This window comes from Scomber japonicus, chromosome 18 (assembly GCF_027409825.1).
Source record: "Scomber japonicus isolate fScoJap1 chromosome 18, fScoJap1.pri, whole genome shotgun sequence".
In the NCBI taxonomy this organism is placed as follows: Eukaryota; Metazoa; Chordata; class Actinopteri; order Scombriformes; family Scombridae; genus Scomber; species Scomber japonicus.
The window spans coordinates 11,809,820-11,834,736 of NC_070595.1; the positions used below are offsets into that span (position 1 = coordinate 11,809,820).

Below are 24,917 nucleotides of genomic sequence, written 5' to 3' on the forward strand. Positions count from 1 at the left end.
TTCAGACTTTCATTTAAGAATTTCAGAGGATGGAGGAAAATGCATTTGAAAAATGACTTTCTAATTCCTTTAATTATCACTGTTTAAAGAGCTCCACCCTGTCACATCATTTCTGGCTATACTTAAATCTTAAAAACCTAATTTTCTTGAAACAAGTGAAAAAATATACAAGTGAGGTGAGAATAAATGTTATAAATGATTTTCTAGAAATCAGTGTCGAATACTGAACTTGATTTTTTAGAGAATACTGATTACCACTAATCAAATGCAGAAATAATCCTACAGCGCTGGCTTTAAGGACTGAGGAGGTTTTTGCAGAATATTCAGACCATAAGGATTTGAATCCCCTGATTGAGAACCACCATTTTTACTGCTGTTACTAGAAAAGTAATATGTGATTTTCTGACTGAGAAGAGAGAGAAAACCTGAAGCAATGCATTTACATCTTTGCAATGTTCAATCAATAAAAATCAGTTTTGATGTAAACTCCACAATCGCTTTCTTCTCTGGGACTATTTAATGAAACAATAATGCAGTGTGATGTCAGCTCCTTAAGGTGCTATATAAATACACTTACTTTTTTATGATTTCACAAGCTGGTTTGTGTAGACTTTTTCTTTTTTGCCACCCTGGTGTCAACTTTTGTAGCAGTTGTAGCCTTGTTTCAATTGTTTTATTCATTATGGGAGACCATTAATCAAAAGCAGATGGTACTGTGTGGTGCTCCTGGACAAATGAGTGTATTGCATGGCATATGTTATATTACTGAGTGTCTGAACTGAGAACCCGCTCACAACATCAACATGATGCCAGAAAAGTCATTACCCATCAGTCAATGCTGCAGTAAGCCACACACTGTTTTGACTGTTTTCTAGTCATTCTGCTTTCTCTCATGCTCCGCTTTTCTTTGGTTTTTTGTTTAACACTCTGCTATCTGTTATTTTCCCTGCCAGCAACATCAATCAACCCCCCCCCCCCCCACACACACACACACAGACATCCTGTCATGTCATTTGTGATGCTTTGTGACAAGCAGCCTGACAGGCAGTAACAGAGAGTGACTGACATAAGAACTATTTTTCTGACTTTTTTACATTTTTTTATTAATTTACTGACTTTCTGACATTTCTACAGTGGAATCATCAAATCGTGCCCCCACATCACTCATCTGCTGTACACTGTTTTCTCATATCTTTATTGTGCCCATACATAGATACATTAGCAATAAATCTGAAAGGAGATCAAAGCAATTATAGACAAACTGGAAAAAACAACAACATAACAAACCCAAACCTAACAGAAAAATGTATGTGGGCCATTACAGCTGTCTGAATCCATTTCCCAGCTTTCTTATAAAGTAAATTCACTTTTGAACTTATGCATAAAATAAAATGAGTTAACTCTATATGCTTTAAAATGCTTTACAATGCAAAATATTAAAGCTCATCTGAATAGAGATGAAGACAGGCAGGGTGAGGCCACAAAGAAGAGCATAGCTTTATTAACTTTGTTTTGTGCTTCTCTTGGTGACTCATGCTAATTAAAATGTTCATAATTGTTTTCCTTTAGCAGGATTAAACAATGATGTAAAAACTTAAAACAGAACAACAGGATATTGTTAGATAAGCTATTTAATCCACTGTGTTTGTTCCGGTGTATATTTAGTTTAATACTAAATACTTCTGCTAAAAAACCCCACAGCAGCAGACTAAAGACTTATTTATGGTGAGTTATTCCACGCTTCTGATAAGTGTTGTTCAACAGAAATGACGCACTTTCAACAGAAAAAAGTGTGGGTCAACACCGCCATATTTTGTTGTGCGATGTGATTTGCTGGTGTCACTAACATTGCCATGGAGACGGAATTTCCTTATTGATATTTTGGTATGCTTTAGAAAAACTTGTAACGTCCTTGTTTAATTAGTCCCAGTCAGAAAGATAAAATGTGATAAAACAAGCCAGCTAGAGGGTAGTGTCTGGTTACCATGGGGATGACTGCACCCTCTTGCCAAAATATATATTGATGTTGAATGTTTGCTAAAAATTACATTACTCATATTCCTCACAGCATTAAGTTAATCAAAGTGTTGCTTTTCTGAAAATCTGTAATTCCTTTAGAAGTGTGGACAAAGTTCTTAAACTCAGTAAAGAAACGTTTCTTTTACAATTATATTCCAGCATCTTCCCACTCTATTTCAATAACATCGTGCATATGAGGAACAAAGTAAAATGTAATATTCCAGAGGCTGTATTACTGCTTTTTCCATCCTGATCAATACAACAAGTGTCATGGTGTGTATCCTGAAATAAACAAATAACCAATTCCCACAATTCAGGCCTCCAATATCCACTCATTTATGATATAACTGTGTTTATCCCCCTCAAGGCTTGTAATTCTTCCTCTAAGAAAGTTTACAGCGTTTGATTGCGTTTGTTTGAGATGCTCTCTACAGGATCTATTTTTGATTGGGGAGGATTTGCAGAGCAATCATTTTTGGAAAAGAGGACTAATGACATCGTAAGCACAGCTGAGAATTAAAGAGTGTTAAAAAAGAGACAGAACAAGGAAGGGAAGAGAGGGCCGGGAATGGCGGTTTCATTTTCACACCCTGAAAAATAATTCCTCTCTTCCTTCCCCCCCTCCATATGCTAATTGCAGTCTCTATCTTTTTGTCAGCCCTCCTCTCTCAAAGGTTACCTTGTGGATTTTAACCATCTGGTCACACATACTGTTAAATATATCATCACATCTACACACTCAACTCTGGCTCAAACTGAATTTATGTGCTACTGTATGTGAAATCTGAAAAAAGAACTAGTAATACATTTGAATCTGGACCTGAGTTTGAACACATCTGTTTATAATAAAATCCTGATAATTACTCTACAACTGTGGTCCTGACTTTTATCTGCACTTCTTGAAAAGATCTTTGGAACATTTTCATTAACCTTATAGTTTTGAAGGAGGAGAAATTCTCCAATAAATAATAACTTTCAGTGTTGACTGATGTCATTCATTAACAGTGTTTGGACAATTCACTGACTTAAAAAATTCAAAAAATCAGAGTCAGTGATAAACTGAACATAAACAGAGTTAATGTCTGAAAATGAGTGCATTAGATGCATATGGCATGTAATGACAACTGTCATTAGATGCATATGGCAAGACAAATGTATGAGCATATAAAACAGTGTGTGTGTGTGTGTGTGTGTGTGTGTGTGTGTGTGTGTGTGTGTGTCTGTGTGTGTGTGCGTGTGTGTGAGAGAGAGGGGGGGAGGAGGCATGTCTTATCAGATTTACAATAAAAGATATGCGAGTTGTGACATTTCCCTGAGGAGGCAAGACTGCACACAAAAATGACAATGATTAAATTTGATAAAATAAAATACAAATCTTCATGTACTGAAGTTATCTTTCACTAAATCACATTATTGTAAGAAAAGAAATACTGTATTCAGTTTGGGTTTGTAATTTGTGATTTGTTTTTTTAAATCACTGAATATAAATATGTTAACGTTCCTGTGGACAAAATATAATAGTAAATTCCATGACATTCCAGGAATTCCATGTTAAATGAAAATAATTACAGGACCAATCTAGTCTCCGGTCCAGTTTGTTACAGGAATAGTTCAACATTTTGAAAAAAATGTCCTACTTTGATCTGCAACACTCTCTTGTGTGTATGGCAAATATGAAGCTTCTGTCAGTAGCCAGTTAGCTTAGCTTAGCATGAAGGTTGGAACTAGCTAGAAATTTAGTCACTTTCCCCACTAAGAAATAGTCTGCCACTTTACTCTGTAAAACAACTATGTGATGTATTTACACTTCTGTTTTTGTATGATTTGAATAAAGGAGACATAATGTCTTAATTAGTGAGTTTAGGTTTTGGTAGGCAGATTTTGCTTCCTTTGGCAGACATAGCTGTTTCCCTGTTTACAGTCTTTGTGCTAAGGTTGATATGCACTGTACAGACATGAGAGTGGAATAAATCTTGTCATTGAAGTCTCAATAATACCCAAAAGTATTTCTCAAAATGGCAAATTGTCCCTAATTGTCTCCCTAATTTTGAGTAGTGCTGCACTTGTTGATGTGGTATATCTTGGTATCTTTGCCTCTACACACACACACACACACACACACACACACACACACATACACACAAATGCGCGCACACACACACACAAACACACACAAACAGCTCTATACCATTGTGCGGGCTGTGGGCCTGAAATGTAGGTTTCATTACAGGATCTCATCCCTCGACTTCTCCCACAGGGAACCCATTCTATTAACCCAGATCTATAATTGACTTCTTCTTTTAAACATACATAGCTGACAGAGAGAGGAAGAGAGATGGGGGGATTGGCAGGAGGTAAAATAGGAGTGGTGAGTTGATTGCTACAGAGAGACAAAGAGACAAGATTGACTAATTCCATACAATAAATCTTCCTCTGTAGCTGCATTTATCTGATGACCTTCAAAAACATCTCCATATTCATATATATGACGCATGAAAAACTCCTTTAACATGATCTGATCAAAGAAAGTCTCAGGATTGTCATTTCATCCTGAGATGAATCCTATAATTGCACTATAGTGCAACAGAGATCATGTTCTTCATTTAGTCTTCCCATTATTGTCTCAATTATTCTATTAAGCATGTGGCCTTTAAATGTCTTAATTTGTCAGACAAATGATATGAAAACCAAACACATTCAGTTAACTTTCATTTATGGCAAATAAAGCAGCAAATGTTCCCATTTGAGAAGCTGGAAGCAGCTAATTTTGAAGTTAAAAAAAAGACTGAATAAATAGTTAAAAGCACTACACTGACACTATTGGCTCTAAGAGTCTTTCAAGTTTGTAAATATTTGGCTGTCAATATTTGGCAGATCATTACTGATTTTGTAAATTAAATAGTGACTCAAAAACCAAGTTTTTGGAAGACAGTTGGACAGCATCCTACAGTGAACTAAAAATGCTCTAGAAACCAAAAATCTGCCTCATTGGTCATGTGGAAATTCACTGTTATTAATACAAAAAATGCAAAGCAAGTAAAAGAAAAATGCTGCCGTATTTTCTTTTTTTAGCTGCCTAGAAAAGCTGATCTCACACACTATAAACCATTAGATAGATAAAACTGTCCTTGACACCTAAATATGTTACACGACCAAGCTTAAAATGACTAAACTAACTAACTGATGGAAATGTTTTGTTCTCATGGTTTCAGGTTCAAAAAGCAGAGCCTCTGCAGGTGTGCGTGGGTGAAAACATTGTTCCAAGCTGCACAAATCTGACAGCCCCTATTAGACAATCTTTAGTCCTTTGCTCCACAATGTTACACAGCAAAATCTGAACACATGATCAGATACTGTAATATATTTGATTCTCCAATAAACTGTATATAATTCAGTGACCAGTGGGAAAGGCTGGTTTCTGTGAGTCTCCTCATCTTTATCTTCCTTGTTCTTTGCATAATCATAAGAGCAGACCTGTCTTCCCGTCTACTATATTTAAATGTGCAGCTAGTTTGGAGCCGAGCTACACTACATTCCCACTGTGCAGGAACTGAGGTCGTAAGGCCATGAACTCATTAAGGAAATGACATGGTGGGGGTGGTAAGGCCCCGTAATTAAGAGCAGGAGCCCCAGGGGTAGAGTGGCATTTAAAAAGAGGATGTACAGTATAGAGATAGATATGGAGGGAGGGAGGGAGGGTTGGTGGAGAGAGACAAATAAAGAAAGAAAGAGAGAGAGAGAGAGAGCGAGAGAAGGGATTCAGAGGAAATAGATAAAAGGGAATACTGTGCCGTACATGCAGATATGTAATGACATTTGATCGGACCAATCAAAAAACAAATTATCTGCTGGTTCCAAAAAGTCAAGTGTAAAGTCTTTGAAGATGTTTTAGATGCAGGAAAAAGAATGATTTAAGCCAAAATACATTTTAAAAAGCATATTTTTTGATTGAACACTTCTGAAACTACAAAGTAGCAGCATAAGAAAGGACTAACTGTAATTCTTCTGTGCAGACTTCAGTAGTGCTATCTGCATTGAATCGGTCCCCTGTGGAGTTTTTAAACACTAGTAGTGCAACAGACCAATGTCTCTAGAAGTGATTCCCTGTTTTGTCATGCCACAGATTAGCATGGCTCCAATGCACCTACGAAGACAGTAAAGATGAGGACTTCAAGCTAGCAAACCTTGTGGCTTTGCAAATGTACACACCAGGTTACATCACTGCCTCCGCTCTGCTCTGCTCTCTGTCTGTGTGTCCTGGATGTATAAAGAGCCGGGCTGAGCTACACACAGTGGATAGGATCAAATGTTTTCTAATGATGCATTCACCTAAAATCTGGCAATACAGCACCTTCCTGCAGGGTTGTGTGGAGGTGTGTTTACTTGTGCTTTAGAAAGAATAAATAAATAAATCAGAAAACATTTGATTTCTCTGATTTCTCTTTGATTTCATGACTTTCTTCTCACCAGCCCCGCTCCCTCTCTCCTTCACCATAAAAACCCTGCACAGTGTTCCTTTGACTATGAAGGTCAAAACTGAAATAAGAAATTTCAATACACTCTTTACATTGTCTAAAATTTTAACAGACGTCTCAAGATTTTGCCGTCTGACAACCTGCAGATATTCTTGGAAGGAAAACACTGAAAAAAGATTTTTAGAGAAACTCCTGCGTGTACACAAATACCTCTAGCCCTGGCAGTTCTGGTCCCAACTAACACAGAAGCTATCAAAGACACTATTTGTGGCATGACATGCACTACTCCAACAGCACTGAGAGAGAGAAAGGAAGAAACAGTCAAGTGAAAGAAGACAAAATTTATAAAAAAAAATAGCGATAAGATAGATAGATGAGAAGAAAGACTGCTGAATGCGCCACAGGAAGCCAAACAACGAACACCAGCGTTTCCTCTGGAGGCGGCTCACTGAGTGCACTTGTCAGACTGAAAGGGCACTCCAGAGGGAGGAGAGGACATGGATGAGGAACTTAAAGACCCCTGGGTTTTTGAAGAGTTTAGTTGGCATTATGAGAGTGCTCTTAGGAGAAGAAAAGGTAACTAATTTTGTCCCCTTGAAAAGGATGGATAAGAGAACCAGTTAGCATTTGAAATAAAAAAATCAAAGGAGGGACTGTCAGCTCCTTGAGAAGGTGGATGAGATTATAATAAAATTACCACTTAACAGCACGTCCTGTTGTTAGAGCGGATGAGAGAGGTGAAGAGAAAATGTTTAAAGACAATTATTAATGTGAGGAAAGGCACGGCACTCATCCTTCAAATGTACGCAACAGATTTATTTTTCAAACTTTAAAGATACTCAATAAAAGACACAAGTCATTTTATAGAGTGCTGTTAAACCTATTCAACATTGAAAGGTTGATTAGATCAAATTTAGTTAGTTAAGGTTCTACTTTAAGACCCATGAGTGAATCAATATAAAATCAGCCCTTTGAGAGAAATCTATAAAAGTTGGTCTCAGACAGATATATATTTTTAAGAAACTTGAGACTCTAAATGGGACACGTACTGTATCTTTACGTATCTTTTGTCTAAACTTTGTAGATTTTGTATCTTAAACGTGCATTAATAGGTTTTTTGGACACTTGGGGGCAGTGAAAACAAGCTGTGAACACATCATATCATCACCTTTTAATTGCAATACACTTTCAGTTGAGTTTAAGTTGGCTAACAGTTGCTTTTTCACACACTAAACAAGTATAAAGCAAAATTGCCATTGATTTGGAGTCTTTGCCGCCCTGTGGTTGCTCTCTATCAACTCCTGAGGGAAAGATTTGTACTAAATAACTCTAAGATAATGCTATACAAATTCACTTTTGAGGTTCAGTGTTGTAAACAAATGCAACTATCATTTAAACAAGGCAACAGCTAAATATCATTTTATCATAATTGGTTATATATGGTTATATATGTATTGATTACACCATACCATCTGTTTAATATAATTTGACAACGATATGATGAAACAAAACATTTCACACTATGTTTAAGAAGCTCCATTGATGATCAAAGCTCAGAAAAATTCTTATTCTAACATTTGAAGTAAACATGAAAATTCATTTCCCGTCATCTGCTGCTCCAGCTGTTACATGTCATGTCTGTAACTTATATACAGTATCAAATATGTAGTATCTAGTTTATCTGTGTGTGTGAGTGTGTGATGGTTCAGAATAACTGTCACTACAGAAAAAGGAAAGTGAGAAGAGTGAAGAAGATGAAGGCAGCTCAGCTGTAACGCTGGTGGTGTTGACGGCGGCTCATGAGCCAGAAAAGTCTTGTGCAATCTCTCTCTCTGTCGTTCCATCTGTCTTTCACTACTCATTCTCGCTCTCACAGGCAGCCATACTATTTCTTCAACACTCATTTATTTGTACTCACATCTGATGCAGGTCCTTTATCAGCGCCTGGACAGGAGAAAGTGACGAACTCATGGCAACGTTTGTGAACCACGAAACAACAAACTGTAAAGAGAGAAAAGACAGAGAGAGAATGTATTAACATTTTTCATAGTGAAACTGCATCTGATACAGTTTGTCTGGCACAGAAAAAGAGATGAACCCACTCAAGGCCATAGATGGCGGGGGACTCTACAGACGGACTGCAAGGTGAGGGTCATGTAAAATCACATGACTCTCACCTTGCAGGTCGTAGCCGTCTGTCAGGGACAGAGACGGCCGGAGGCAACCAGAAGGATCATTTTTAGTAGACGAGAGGCACCAAACACAACCAAACACAACTTTCCTTATAACATTAAAAAACTGTACAGCAGAGAGACAATTTCAACGATGATTATAAGAAAACATATCTTTAAATTCTTTAATGTGTGAGTCTGACACCCAACATAAGACTTCTTCCGCTGTTGTAGTAAAAGACAAACATCAATTTTAATATAAGAAAAATTAGGGCTTCAACTACCAATTATTATCATTATCATTATCAATCTGCCAATTATTGTGCTTAACTGAATATCTTTTAGTCTATGAGTTGTCAGAAAATACAATGTGTGTTCTTATTTCCCACAGCTGAAGGTGATGTATTAAAATGTTTTGTCTGAAACCATCCATAACCCAAAGATTATTTTTTGGCTTTTTTATTTGAAAAACTACTAAAACGATTAATTGATTATGAAAATACCTGCAGATTCATTTACTTTTGATCGACTTATCAATCAATGGACTAATGAGTGCAGTTCTAATTAAAAACAAACTCACACAGCCAATAGCGGTTAATAGCGGTTAGCTGGCAGCAAACATGTTGCCAGAATAGCATAGTGGTGCTAGCTGTTGACTACATGACCCCCATCCTTTCAGGTCACGTCTCTATACAGCTGTCAGTTGTGATAACCACAGTTGTGATAATAGTAACATGTTGAGGTGTGTTAATTTGTGTTTAAATTGAGAGGAATAGGGTCGACATACTCTAACTCACTGTAAACTGGACCCATGGTTGACTTTGTAGACTCTTTTAACTACAGTTTTAAATCAAAAGAAACATCTTTAGTTCAGCTGAAGCAAAATTAGATGTGATTCTGAGAAGGAGGCTTGATGGAAGTAGAGTTATTGTGCTGTCTACAAGCTGTTAGAAGCACCACTTACTTAACCTATGAAAGGCTTTAGTGGAAATAAATGTACAGAGCGATGCTGTGTTTCTGTCTTAACACCCACGCACTCTTATTGTCACTCCCGCACCGTTGACTCATTGTCAGCGACTCTGGATAAGAGCACCTTCTAAATGTCTAGAATGTAAAATGTAACCTCATATTCATGTTAGAGTATTTACCGAAATGGCTTCTTTTTAAACTGAATTTCCTGTGTCTACATCAGAACTGAAACATTTGAATTTACAAACAAACCCAAGATTTATTGTTGTTTTTTTCTCCCACGACACATATTTGTTGAAAACAAGCAAACACGTAAGCACGTATGAAAAATCAAATAATCAAAATCTACAGGAGATGAAAAGCGTAACAAGACTCCACTTTGTGTGTAGTTTCCAGGTTGATAACAATCAGCGGTGCAGATGTGAAAGCTTCGACGCACAGCGAGCCTGTCATCTCCACCCTGATCAATGTCAGCTCCACTGACAGGCAAGACGAACACAAGCTGCTAAAAATAACCTACATCTCGCAATCTCACACACACACACACACACACACAAGCAGTCTTTATGATGGTGCCCCTGAGTATATTTACATAAGTGTGTATGTCTGAGTAAGAGATACAGACAGGTACTGTAAATACACTGAGAATCACAAGACAGTTTGATGATAGCAGCAGTTAAAACAGGCAAAGAGCAACAACTCAAAATAAGAAAGCATGTTTATAGCACTTTGATTTACTATCAAATGAGTGGAGATAAAAAAAAAAAAAAAAAAACATAATGAGAGCTGATCATTTTGCAACCTTGCTTCTTTTATAGACGGGGGCTTCCACATTTGATTGGTAAGAAAATATAGAAATGAGCCTGAAGCACTGGTTTAAAATAGGTAAGACGCTGTAGTAGATGTCTGAAACATGTCATCAGGTTCAAATCATGTTGATCATACTTGACAGGGGATCATCCCTATGTTCCCCGGGTCCTATGTTCCCCGCTTTGTATGTGAACGGGGAACATAGGGATGATCCCGTCTACAGTTAGCTGAGTTAGACGCCGAGCTAGCAACCGAGTTAGCCGCCGAACTAGCAGCCGAATTAGCCGCTGAGTTAGCCACCGAGCTAGCAGCCGAATTAGCAGCCGAGTTGGCCGCCGAGCAAGCAACCGAGTTAGCCGCAATTGGGGAACATAGGACCCGGGGAACATAGGTACGCTCCCCTTGACAGTGCAGACACACTAAGCTATCAGTAGATATGTTTCCTTATGGCAGAGAATTATGTGGTAATACCATAGACTGTATATGGGTAATACACAACTTTCCCAGGCTAACAGGAGCCAGAAAAATGGAAAAATACACTGTGAACAATATGTTATGTCTTCTGAATATAGTGGACACAGTCGGAGCTGCTTCATTACAACTAACTGAGGTATTTGGATAAATGTACTTGAGTTTAGGGAAACAAGGTCACATAAGTGTAAAATAATGCAGTAATCTCAGTTAAGAGATCAGTGATTGGTAGATCAGAGCGTTCAAAATTATATAATCTTAACATTTTCACTCTTAAAGGTCTCCTCCATTGTTTCATTTACATATTTGAGGGCTAGATATTCCATCGTTTTCTATTCTTTTTCTACTGTCAGACCTGCACTGATCAGAGGGGTTATGATTAACACAAGACACACACACATACATGCACACACACACAATATGCACCTCAATGGTACTTCACTCCCATGCAATATCCTCTCTTTGGTCACACCACCCACTCACTGCGATGATACAACGCACACACACACACACACACACACACACACTCACACACAGACCACCCACTCATTCCAGTGATATCGCAGATTGAATACACAAAGTAAGGGTGGAGGGATAGAGGTAGAGATAGAAATGAAGAGCTGTGTGCACATATTGCTTCAAGGCAACTGCTCCTTTGGAGTATTTCTTCTGCCAAATCCCTAACCAATACACATACACACACACACACACACACACACACACACACACACACACACACACACACACACACACACACACACACACACACACACAGATCACTTTCACTAAAATAGAAATGTACGATATCCAATGAAATGACCCTTGGGCCAAAACAAATAATACCTCTTTACAAAATTACAGCACACCAGAAATGAAGTGTGCCCTCCATTTCTCTCTTTAACCAACAAATGACAAACTTCACTCCAACATCCATAACAACAATAGTGACCTCATTTACTCATTTACACATGCCTTTTTTACAGTGGGAGAAATTAGAAAACAGAGATTGCGTAATCATTTCTCAGCACTCATTATGACATAAATAAATACCATCAGAACAATGTAGTGGAGTAAAAAGTGCAATATGTATGTACTGTAGAGGAGTAGAACTATTAAATGGCATTAAATGGAAAGAGTACAGGACTTGAATAAATATACATTTCAGTACTGGTCAAGAAACACCATTTTGTTAGCGCTCAGTAACTGCTGCTGGTGGTCCTGACTGGTTCATCAATCAAACTGGTGTCCTTCCAGTTAGCAGTCCATCCCAGCCTGTGACACTCACACACCCTTCCCTCTGACCTCTCGGTACCCTCCGTGTACTGATCTCTAGCTGGCACCCTGCCTCTGTGCCTTCATTATTTATCGGTTACATTAAATATCCATGAGAGAAACACATACACACACACACACACACGAACACACACGCACACACACACACACACGCACACACAATTAGAAATAAACACAATTAAAATTTCTCCTCTATGTCTCTCTTTGTCATTTCTTTCACAGTCCACATCCCTCCTCTCATCGGTTACATTACATAACTGTGGCTGTGACCAGGGCTATAACATTACACACACACACACATGCGCTAACCTGGTAAATCAATCCGATTAATACAGGTTACTGCAGAGGTAAGCATCCATGTAGTGTACCTGTACAGTCTACTTGTAACACTGGCTGAGCATTAAGTTACATTAAAGGCTGCAGTTACTGTAGCACCCCTGTTAACCTCTTGTACTGTACTTCAAAAACCTCATCTCCATCTTTGTCTCTAATTACATGACTTGTGTTGCTGCTATGCAAGCGTTGACACATTCCTACGTTGACCTAACAACAGTGATTTACATAAGCATTTTTACCAGTATAGGACATGTTACTACACGCAGTCATTGCAGTGAACCACGTCTTTCCTTTACATTGTAGGTTCCTATAGGTCAGGGATGTCAAACATGTGGCCCGTGGGCCAGAACCAGCCCGCCGAGGGGTCTAATCCAGCCCACCTTCCTTCCTTCCTTCTTTTCATCCCTCCTTCCTTCCTTCTGTCCTTTCATCTGTGCTTCCTTCCATATTTCCTTCCTCCCTTTCTTTTCTTCTTGTCTTCTTTTCGTTCCTTTTATCCTTCCTTCCATCCATTCCTTTCTTCCTTCCTTCATTCTGCCCGTCCATCATATCTTTCTTCCCTCCCTCCTTCCTTCTTTCTTTCCTGTCTCCTTTTCATTCCTTCCTTCCTTCCTTTTTTCTTCCCTCCTTCCTTCCATCTTTCTTTCCTGTCTCCTTTTCATTCATTCCTTCCTTCCTTCCCTCCTTCCTTCCATCTTTCTTTCCTGTCTCCTTTTCGTTCCTTCCTTCCTTCCTTTTTTTCTTCCCTCCTTTCTTCCATCTTTTTAATGGTCCAGCCCACATCAGATCAAATTGGGCAATGCAAAATATGGGCGTTTAATATTGGTAATGTGTCAAGTTTTAAATTCATTCAGTGCAACAGAGAAATTAAACTCTACTTATTATATATAGCCTGTGTTTATCTCAATTCCGCCACTTTTCACAACTCATGTTATTTTTTCATGCATGCTTTCACACACGCACATGCAAACACACAGTGACTACTACTTGAAACATGTTCTTGTCAGATGTAGCTCTGTGAAGTATCCCGTGTTTCACCGGCCCACACCAACAGTCTCATGACATCATTATGTAACAGCTGGTTTGTCAATCAATATCATCCTTTCTGTGTATCAATACAGGGTGAAAGAGAGGGGAGAAAGAGGGAGAGAGAGAGAGAGAGAGAGAGAGAGAGAGAGAGAGAGAGAGAGAGAGAGAGAGAGAGAGAGAGAGGGAGGGAGGGAGGGAGGGAGGGAGAGACAGAGAGAGAGAGAGAGAGAGAGAGAGGGAGATAGAGAGAGAGAGGGGAGGAGAGGGAGGGACGGAGGGAGGGAGGGAGAGAGAGAGAGAGAGAGATAGAGAGATAGAGAGAGAGAGGGAGGGAGGGGAGAGAGAGAGAGAGAGAGAGAGAGAGAGAGAGAGAGGGAGAGAGAGAGAGAAAGAGGGAGGGAGGGAGGGAGGGAGAGACAGAGAGAGAGAGAGAGAGGGAGATAGAGAGAGAGAGGGGAGGAGAGGGAGGGACGGAGGGAGGGAGGGAGAGAGAGAGAGAGAGAGAGAGAGAGAGAGAGATAGAGAGATAGAGAGAGAGAGGGAGGGAGGGAGAGAGAGAGAGAGAGAGAGAGAGAGAGGGAGAGAGGGAATGAGAGAGAGAGAGAGAGAATGAGAGAGAGTGTGTGCCCCTTCTCTTAGATCATTTTACATCTAGTTTCATCCACCCTGAAAACTGTTCTTCACGCTGCAGAGGTGAACTCGTTTGCATTTCTGTTGATTCAAACAAATGACAGTTAATGTATTTGTTAAGTATCTTTCACCATATCAGTCATCATTTACTATCTGGACTAATGTTTCTCATAACTCATTCATGGACTAAATCTACAGGATTTTTATTACGTAACATTTCTGTCTTTCCCCTCAACTCATCTCCCTTCCTTCTAGTTCTTTCAATCCCCTCGTTCCAGTATACTCTGTTTATGATATGTTGGCAGAACACGGATGTTGCACGCAGCTTCTCCCTCTAATGAGCTGCCAATGTGTGCGTGCATGCATCTGTGTGTGAAACGCAGTGACACAGTGTATGATGATGTCCCAGATTTGGATAGTGTTCGATTCAGTGGCCAGGTTTAATACTACCACATGCTCTTTGGTATGTCACATTTATTCATCTCTAGCTGTAATATCTTAGTATAACTGCTTGATTAATGATGGTTTGATCAGCTGACTATTATGAAGTACTTAGAATTAACACCTGACTGATTGGATGTGTCAGATCTGAACACAACTCTGCTATTATTCACCATAATGGGCACATTTACAGTAATTAACACCTTCTGTATGGAGTTTCTTATTGTAAGAAAGAGCTCCACTGGAAGAGGGGCTTTCAGTCTGCGTAAAGGAATAGTCCAACATTTTAGCTGACTCACCATCTTGCCAAGCGTTAGATGAGAAGATTCCTACCACACCATCTGTCCAGTAAACATGAAGCTACTGCCAGCAGTCGCTTGGCTTTGCTTAGATTAGTAGTGTGATGTTGTTGCACTGTATTATGAAGAGGACATTGCACATGTTCAAAAGATTTTTATATGGATTGAATCAGACTTTTAAAGTTGAAGGATGTGGGTTAGAATTTCTGCTTCATCATTCCTATATTCCTAAAGTGTTGTTGGCATGTTGTCAGTTTCACGTTACGATAAAGACACCTTTCCATAAAGGGAAATGTCAGGGTTTATAACAGGAAGTATAGCGATCGTCTTATTTTATGAACTGCTCTTGCTGCACTTCTATATTGCTATCTCTGTACTTTCACTTTTTGTTGTAACGCTTTGAACACAGCCAGGTTAGCTTCACTAACTGGTTTCCGGCAGTAACTCCATTTTTTACTGTACAAATATGCATCCTCCACACTGATGACACAGTATGATGTGGGATTTGGATACATAACGTGTCAGGAAAATCAGGGCAGTTCAAGCTGCACACCCCTTTGAGAATCTTGCTGCACATGTGTGTTCGGTGTGAAGAGCCTGATTACTTTCTGACTGACTAGATGAGCTCTGGCTTTCTAATTAAACAGCTAGATGACTATTTGACGCTTATATCGACTGGTCTTCTGACTGGCTGGATTCACTGACTGAAAAAAAAAACCTGTCTCCGTCAGATCTTCTTCCTCACTACGGCCCAGCAGACCTGGCACAGTGTTAAAAGGTCCAGGCGAGACAGACGATCGTTCCTGTTTCTTGCTCTTCCTACTGTCTCAGTGAGGAGGAAACGTCCTGATGAGTGGGGTGGAAATCTCAAAGACGAAGAACAAGGGCAAGACGATAAAGAAGAGAAAAACAGGAGGAAGAAAGTCAATAATGTGAACAAAACATGCCATTCACCTTGGGCACCTCCCCTTATGTGCGTGTGTATGTGTGTGTAAGGGCTTATATAAGGGGGCTGAGCAGCCTACGCCAATGTATAAATACCCACAATGCTGTTGGTGAAGCAGGGAGAAGGGTCAGAGTGAGTCAGCACACCCATATCACTCCTCCTCTTCCTCTCTCTTCCCTTCTATCAATCCATCCTCTCTCTTTTTTTCCTTTCCATTCTCCTCCTCCTCCAACTCTACATCTATCGTTTCTCATGTTTTTTTCATGAGAAAACCACAAAGGACTTCACTTGGCAGGCAAACGGTGACCTCCAGTTGGCGATGATCGTAAGGAAAGTAACAACCTCGTATAAACAAAAGCGTCTATTACACTTTCACAAAAGCGCCCTTTTAAAAAATTGTGTTTCTTTGATGCCAAGGTTTCCAAAAGAACGGTCATGCTGAATAATTGTGAAAAAGCGTTTGAGGCTATAGAACAATTCTATTCATATTTCTATTCTACTCATAAGGGTTTCTTGTCCATCTGTTCTTTAAGTGGCCTTGCTGTGTTTTTTTTAATCTAAGAATCACACGGAGCACAGCAGTGAGAAACACATTTTGACTCTTCTCAGCTGTTGTTAAAGTGTTACGACGACTGTGATTGGGTTCAATATTTGCAGAATTAGACCTCTTTATCCCATGTGCATATCAGCCAATGCAGCATGTTATCCCTTTCATTAGTGTAACATTCAATTAGACAAAACCAGAGGGACCAAAACAATGAAATCCAATCTTTTTTTTTTTTGGGAGACACTACAGTCTGGCTGGCTTCACGCTCTGTTCGATTTCAGTTGTAGCTCTGTGCCAGCGCCGCGAAAAAAAAAGTCTGGCACAAGATGATTTTACATGGTCCAGCTTACACCTCCACCCTTACACTACCTCTCATTCACTCCATCTCTCTCTCTCTCTCTCTCTCTCTCTCTGTCTCCCTCATTCAATTCACTACATCCTTCTCACCGTCTCTCATTCACTCCATCTCCTTGTCTTGATTTCCGTCTGTTAGATCCCTCTGTCTCTCCGTTTGTCTTTTTCTTTTCATCTCCTTCCTCTCTGTCTGATTCATCCATCTGTTTCTTTTTCTGCCATTTTTCATTCCGTTGCTCTTCTTTCTTCATTACTTCCTGTCTCCACTGTTCTCTCTGTCTGTCTATCTCCCGTGTTTGATATTATTACACAACTGCTTTTTGTTAACCTTGATTCAAACTTACACAGTTGCAATTTGATTTGATGACAATTCTGATTCTGAAAAATGATTGATTGGTGATAATTTACACCATAAAATATCACGAAATAGCAAAAATGCCAGTCACAATTTATTAGAGCTTAAAGTGATGGCTTAAAATGTCTTCTTTTGTCCGATCAACTGTAAGATGTTTGATTTATACTGATGAAAGATTTTAAAAAAGGAAGCCAGAAGCAGAAAACCTTTCCAATTTCTGATCAATAATTGACATTTTAAATATTGCAGGTGAATTTTGTGTCAATACACTGATCTATTAATTGACTAATCATTACATCTGTACACCACGTGTGCCACATTTTGGTCTCAACTCAACCTATTGGCGATCAATATTCAGCCCTAAGTGATACAAGACATATAGAATCTTGGGGAATCAATGTGATTAGATATTGATTCTTGGTGCCATCATTTAATTCAGAATCATTCCTCCATTGTGAGTCGATTCTTGGTTCAATACACAGAAAAAGCTCTATCTTCAGGCAATAACTGCAGCGTTATTAATGTGTCTTGCAGTAGAAAAACACATCCTCTGCTGCACAGTAGTACCATGGAAACCTGTCCTTATCCTCAACACCGTGGGGATGCAAGTCTTTTGAAATAAAAGAGGTGATGGACTAATTTATTTTCTTTGCCAGATCAGAGTTGGCTGAGTTATTTGTGTGTTTCTGAGTTGGTTGGTTTTCTTGAGCTAGAGTTTGGTGCTTCACAAACATTAGTCTCTGGATACTGACGTGAAAATACATTTAAGTGAGCTAATTCTTAAGTTATTCAATCCAAATGTCACCAAAAGGACTAATTGTTTTAATATCAATAACATTATTAACATACAAAAAAAATCACCTTTTCTGGAATCTGTGAATTGAATCACAATCATAGATGTAAGAATTATTATTTATATGTAAATTGATTCCCCTAATCTCTAGAGAAGAGGCTAACATGAATCATTAACTGTAAAGAAGAAATAATGACATTTACACTGTTTGTCTATGCTCTGTTCTCTCTCTGTCTGTTTGTGTGTGTTTGAAGGGCTCTTAAGTTTCCTCTCATACCAGCAGTGCTGTACATCTACCTCCACAGTGTGACCTGAACATGTCCAGCTAACACACACACACGCACACAAACGCACACACGAACACACAAACACACGCACACAACCCTCTAATCTCCTGTACTGTAGATCAACTTTTCACTACTCTGCTGCCCTCCTCCCTCACTCCCTCCACCCTTCTATGCCACTTTGTCTCTCTCCCCCGCAAACAGCGCCAGCTGTTTTAGGACTAGACGGCAAGAAAAAAGGAAAGAAAAACTGAAGGTAGGAAAGAATAAGTTGGAGAAATGCAAAGCTTGAATGCATACATTATGAGTGCTTGCTGTATATAATTTGCTGAATAGTGTAGTCATCACCGTCAACATGCAGTTTTATCTAATCTACTGATTTACTCATTTCAATGAGAGAGAGAGAGGAGAGAGAGGAGAGAGAGAGAGAGTGGTACTGTATGAAGAGGGAAGCGAGAGGAAGAGTGGGAGAGAGAGGACAGAGGGGTGAAAGTGGAGAGCTGCAGATATTAACAAGAGAGTGGATGAGACTAACAGCTTTGAATACCATATAATGAACTAAATGCAAGTTGGGAAAAATGCTACCATCCATTGCATTATAAAAAACACATTCTTTCATAATACCACAAGTCTGATTTGATCCTATGATATCTGCTTCCATCTTTTGAAAAGATACTCATAATTGTCACTCTATCATGGACACATTCAATCAAAATCCAGCACAATAACCCTGTGATAGCTGCTGTGTTTGTGAAAGTATAGATTCAAGTCGGGTCATTTTTTAGGCCACACTTTGTGCTGTTAATATACTAGACAACACTCACAGGGAGGATCTGCTGTCAACTCTCAATTAGCAGTGGTCAACAATCTATCTGTGAATTTCAGCTAAAATATCACTCATCACAAATCAATTTACCAATATAATAAAAAATGATGCAAACAATAGTCTGCTTTGTAAAAGCTTCTATATGTGCTCTGAATCACTACACAGCATGTGCGCTATTTCCATATAATCCTGTGGCACACTGTAATTGATGCATTACGGAACTGCAAATGGACTGCATTTCATAAATCATTTTTATCATCCAAAGTGCTTTACAATTTCCCTTTCATTCACCAATTCATACAGCAATGGAAGCAATCAGTGGGTTCAGTTTCTGACACAAGAAAACTTCAACATGTAGAAAGGAGCCAACCCTGTGATTAGTGGACAAGCCACTCCACCTGCTGAGCCACGGCCATGCATTATTAAGCATCAGTCAGTGGGATAGATGCAATTTTCAAAACTACTAATTCTCTCTTACAACGATGAAAAAAGCCCTTTTATGTGTACTTTTGATTATGTCTTAAACGTGTACATACATAGCACCTGTCTGGTGAAAAGAGAGGAGAGAGGAAAAGCTTTGCAAGGTGACAAAATGTATTAAGTTGGATGTCGTTGCATCATTTATGAAATTTCAGTGGTTCCACACTCTACAGTCCAGTCAAGTCAAGTCAGTTTTATTCATACAGCACCCAAATCCCAAAAGAAGTTATCTCAGGGTACTGTTCACATAGAGCAGTTTGAGACTGTAATCTTTCATTTACAGAGACACCAACACTCCCCCATGGCGGCTGCAGCAATGAAAAACTCCCCTTTAAAACATGAAGAAACATCGAGCAGAGCCGGGCTATAGGTGGGCGGCCATCTGCCTCAACCAGCTGAGTTGCTGTTACAGAACTTTTCATCTTTAGAGATGTGACATGGCAACTATGATACAATCCACCACCGTTCATCTTGCTTATAAAGGCTGAAAAACAAGACATATGATGCTGACTGGTGGTGTGGGTACCAGTATTACTGTATTACAGCCAGACACACAACAACAGCTGATTTATTCTCCATTTATGTCAATTGAAATATGGAAAAAAACATCTTTGTGATAATTTCTCAGATGTTGACAGCTGAAAGAAGCTGAGACTGAAACTTGATGCAAGGCCTTGTGTTTGTGTGTGTTTCTCCGTGTGTGTGTTCGAGGGCAGGGCAGGACAGAGTCTACAACAACTCGCTCAATGCTTGGCAACAGACCAGTGATGCCTGGCTGCGTATTATTCTCTCTGTATGTGCAAACACACATACGCAGACACACACACATACACACACACACACACACACGCACACGCACACGCACACACACACAACAAACGAACATGTTTTGACATTTTAGTAATCATGACAGCCAAGGCCACAGACAGACAGACAGACAGCTGAACAACACAAACTTAAATATCTAAAGTTATATCTATAGGGTTTTATTTTTTGCAATATATAATTTAAATGTGCTTTATTGAAAAACAGCAAAGCTTCACACTACAAGGTTATTTAAGTGGTGGTTATATTGAGAAAAGAATTCAAATAGTCAAATTGAAGACACTGTAGGTGACAGCGGAGGTGATATCTCTAAAACTAAAGACACACTTTAGTCATATAACACATAAACCCACAAACTATAATACTTACAGTTACTAGTTTACTGTAACTAGAAACTAAATATTTCATCCCAAAAAACCCTGGATTCTTCAAAGATTCCTCAAAAGCTATTTAAAGAAAGAGGAATGAGCAGGCTACAGAGTGGAAGAGGACAGATGAGGGGGAAAAAAAGCGAGGTGGAGTGACACAAACGCAGAAAAGCAAATAAAGAAAAAGAGATGGAGAGATGGAGACAGACAGAAAAAAAGAGGTCTGGGATCACTGCACTCCTGTCCCTGTTGCTAGGTTACCACCCGTAGATGAACGGGTTAAAGTATCTCAGGAGCGACAGTGACATAGTTAGCTGGTCTCCATCAGATGACAGGCGCGCACACACCACACACACACACACTAAACACATGCACACAGACACACAAGCGACTTTGAAGTGTACACAGAAATGGAGCAAATATGTTTACCCATATTTAGATTTAGATTTTGCCAGTGATATAAGAAGATGTAAACACACACACACACACACACACACACACACACACACACACACACACACACACACACACACACACACACACACACACACACACACACACACACACACACACACACACACACACACACACACAGTGAGTCCTTATTGCTGTGAACTGTCTGGAAACATGTTGAGAAATAAACATTCATTGCCAGGGATGCTTATAGGTTAAACACATCATAAACCTGCTGGCTGGAAAACACTGTAAAGTCAACATTAACATACCATAAACATGATATTAACCCTTAAACAGGCAACGTGCACCAGGACATACGGTCTCTTTAACAGCCTGTTAGGAGCATGATTGGTTAAGGTGATAGTTCAATAGTATGTGCCTTGAATTGATAGAACTGGATTGGTAGAATTGAAGCTTGTTGTAGGTCTATACTTTGATATAAATGATAAAAAATCAGTTTAGAAACTAGTATTAATGACCAGGGAAGGCAAGAATGTACCACTTCATTCAATTATTTACCATTATGACCATTTTAATTCATTAATAGGGGCAACGTATCCTTTTGGACATACAACTCATGAAATCCCAAGTATATTAAAAAAAACATATATTTGTAGAAATGCTTTACTTCAGTGCAAATGAGATAACTAGTGACATCATATAATGTTTCACTCCTGCCTGTTTAAGGGTTAAAACAAGCTGGACTAAACTTTGACCAAACCAACCTTCCAACAACATTTGCTAAGCATTATATCACTGTTTTCTGCTTTTAATTTTCCAATACTGGTACTCAGTTTGGAAGCAAAGTCCTTATACAATTGCAAGCCTTTTTTTTTCAAAGAATACTTTGAAACCCACAACAGCAGCACAGCAGCATCTCTGCCCCAGCAGTTAGTAATCCAGGTGGGCCATCCCACCTACATACACCATGATTCACGTTTTAGACATTTAGCTTCTTCATCATCAACGCCAATTGGACCATGAGTGCAACTGATCGGGTTCAGTTTGTATAGCACCTATATTACTGACAACAAATACTGAGTGGTGCTAAAGTCCCCGTAATGTTGATCACGTAGGAGACAAGTGCTGGGAAAGTGAATAATTAAAGACAGGGACGAGCTGAGGGGGCATATGGTTGTTGTTTTTTTTCAGTGAGTGGGTGGAAGAGTTTGTAACAGACCCTTAGTTTTCCTCAGACTACATTTACAGACATTTACATTTACATTAAAACAAAACTATAGCAAGAATACATCATTGTAGAGCTTTCACTGCAGGATAGTCTCTCTCTAATTATGGGTAATTATGTTGAAATTATAAAAAGGTATCAAAAAATAAATCTATGATACAATGTGATTGTTCAAGCATCAGTCTGACACAAACCTCTTCTTGAAGGAGAAGAACCACATTAAGACGTATCATTGTATCATTGTCAATTTATAATTATTTTGGTTTAGGGGTAATTGCAGAAAATAAAAGGATGAGTCTGTTCAGTACAATGGGAATTTACCACCAACTCATGTTACTTACTGTGTTAATTAAAAATGTTGGGTGTTCTCTAAAAGTAATAATGCCCACACTAAAATGACTCATGACGGTATGTCTGGTGGGTACAAACATGGCGATTAGGAAAGTCCACTTTGAGACGAGCAACACTTTTGAATGTGTTAACTTTAGTTTTGGAAACTTTTAATTGCATGTTTCACTTTTTTCATTTGACATTTCACAGACTAAAAGATTAAGCGATATATCAAGAAAGTAATCTGCAGATGAATCAATAATGAAGATAATCGTCAAAATAAAAGTTGCAGCCTTGTTAACTATTAACACTGACACTTTTTGGGAAACACCTCAGGGACAAACATAACTAACCAAGGTGAATCCTGGTTATTTTTAACAGACCACTGTACCAGGATTAGGAATGAATAAAATAATACTAATAAAAAAACCCTAACCCTAACCCTAACCCTACTGCTACTAAGAGTACTGCCACTTAAAGTCATCAAGTCAAAGTTTCAGATTTCAGATTATTATTCTTCCATTATCCATTATTTATGTTTTATATAATATAATATCAATTTATTATATTATTTATATATTTTATATTTATTTTATGGTTGAATGGTTGTATCACACGACACATCCTAACAACCATCCTTTTACCCCATAACCCTTGATAAAAAAGGAAAAGAAACATACAGAGGTTAATATACCCGCTTTTATGTTGTAGTTTTGTTTAGTTGGGAGACACGTGGCCATGATGGCTGCTCCCCTAAGAGTGAGAGACCTGGGGTTGCCAGCGCTGGGATTCAAACCCTGGTCCCCCGGATGATAGTTGGTACTGGTACACCTGTACCACAGAAACACATATAGTCACTGCCATACTTCCCCCGTTTACCATCCACACCATTACACACCACACCAACAAAGGACAGGGATAGCCCAAGTGTGTAGGTCAGTGCACTTTATGTCCTCCAGCAACCCCTGAACCCCAACCCCAACCCCAACCCTAACCCTACTACTGCTACTAAGAGTACTGCCACTTAAAGTCATCAAGTCAAAGTTTCAGATCTTCCTCACAGGAGATGTAATTGATGTCTGATTAGTACCTGCCAACAGTAGCTGGTGGAGGCCTTTTCCCAGCTATCGACAGGGTTAAGTGTAGGTGACGGTTCTGTCTGGGACTGACACAGATTTGCAATGCTACCAACAGTTAGCACCTATTAATGTGTTACAACCATACACAAGTGTCAATATCCAACAAGACATCAGTTTAATGAGCTGAATCTTAGTCGGTCTGGAGAGTTGTTATCTCCGTCTGACAAATGAGAGTGTCAGCGATCAACTGCAGCCTGATAACCAAAATGACTAAACGCCTAAACTGTGTGACTGTTCATAAATGACTCATGTGAATGTTTTCTGATCTGCAACCCCTCTTTTAAGCGTTTAGTTCAATTCAGGAAATAAAATCGACTTGGTTACAGTCAGGGAGCGATCAAGCTCAAGGGTGAACTTAAACCAATGAGACTGTTTGTTGGATGCCGGACATATAGGAGGACAGCTATCTCCTGTGTTGGAGTCACACATTTCTATACACCAAAATGTCCACTCAACCCCTTCCTTAAGACATTTAGTTTTTCTGATGAGCACACTCTAATTAAGGTCTTGATTTTCTGGATCCTTGCTCTTTATTCAAATTCATCACATTTGATGGATGAAGTGATAATATCTTTTCCTCAAACACGTTCACATTTGCTTATTCTGTCAGTCTGAGGAGGACAAATCTAAATTTAGAAACACCTGTAGTTTGTGTTCAGTCTTTGTGTGTGTGTGTGTGTGTGTGTGTGTGTGTGTGTGTGTGTGTGTGTGTGTGTGTGTTTGTAGACTGAGATGTCGAACAATCTTGACCCACATTGGCTGTCTGATCCGTCCTGATACGTCTCCAAGGTGTCACCGTGGCAACGGGTTTACTATTACCACAAATGTCAGCAGCAAGGACAGCCAAACCCTGAAGGAGATTGTCTGTCAATGTGTAACTGAAAGTGGTACAAGCACACACACACACACAAACAAACAAACGCTCAGTGATCAGTCTTCAGATGTGTGAAAGTAGATCAGAGCAGAAGGAGCTGCCCCTCGCTGACAAGTAAAATTAGACTCTGTTGCACACAAACCTGTGGATTAACACACACACACACATACGCACACACGCACACACACACGCGCACACACACAGACAGCCA

The 24,917-nt window shown here is 39.2% G+C and overlaps 1 protein-coding gene across 1 annotated transcript in view; it reads right to left on the reverse strand.

Annotated features, from left to right (window-relative positions):
• The window catches only part of LOC128378636 (protein kinase C beta type), a 79,104-nt gene that overhangs the window by 40,960 nt on the left and 13,227 nt on the right, over nt 1–24,917 (reverse strand). The window contains exon 3 of the mRNA XM_053338203.1: nt 8,413–8,495. Within this exon, the coding sequence (XP_053194178.1) occupies nt 8,413–8,495 (83 nt within the window). The remainder of the gene's footprint in view (nt 1–8,412; nt 8,496–24,917) is intronic.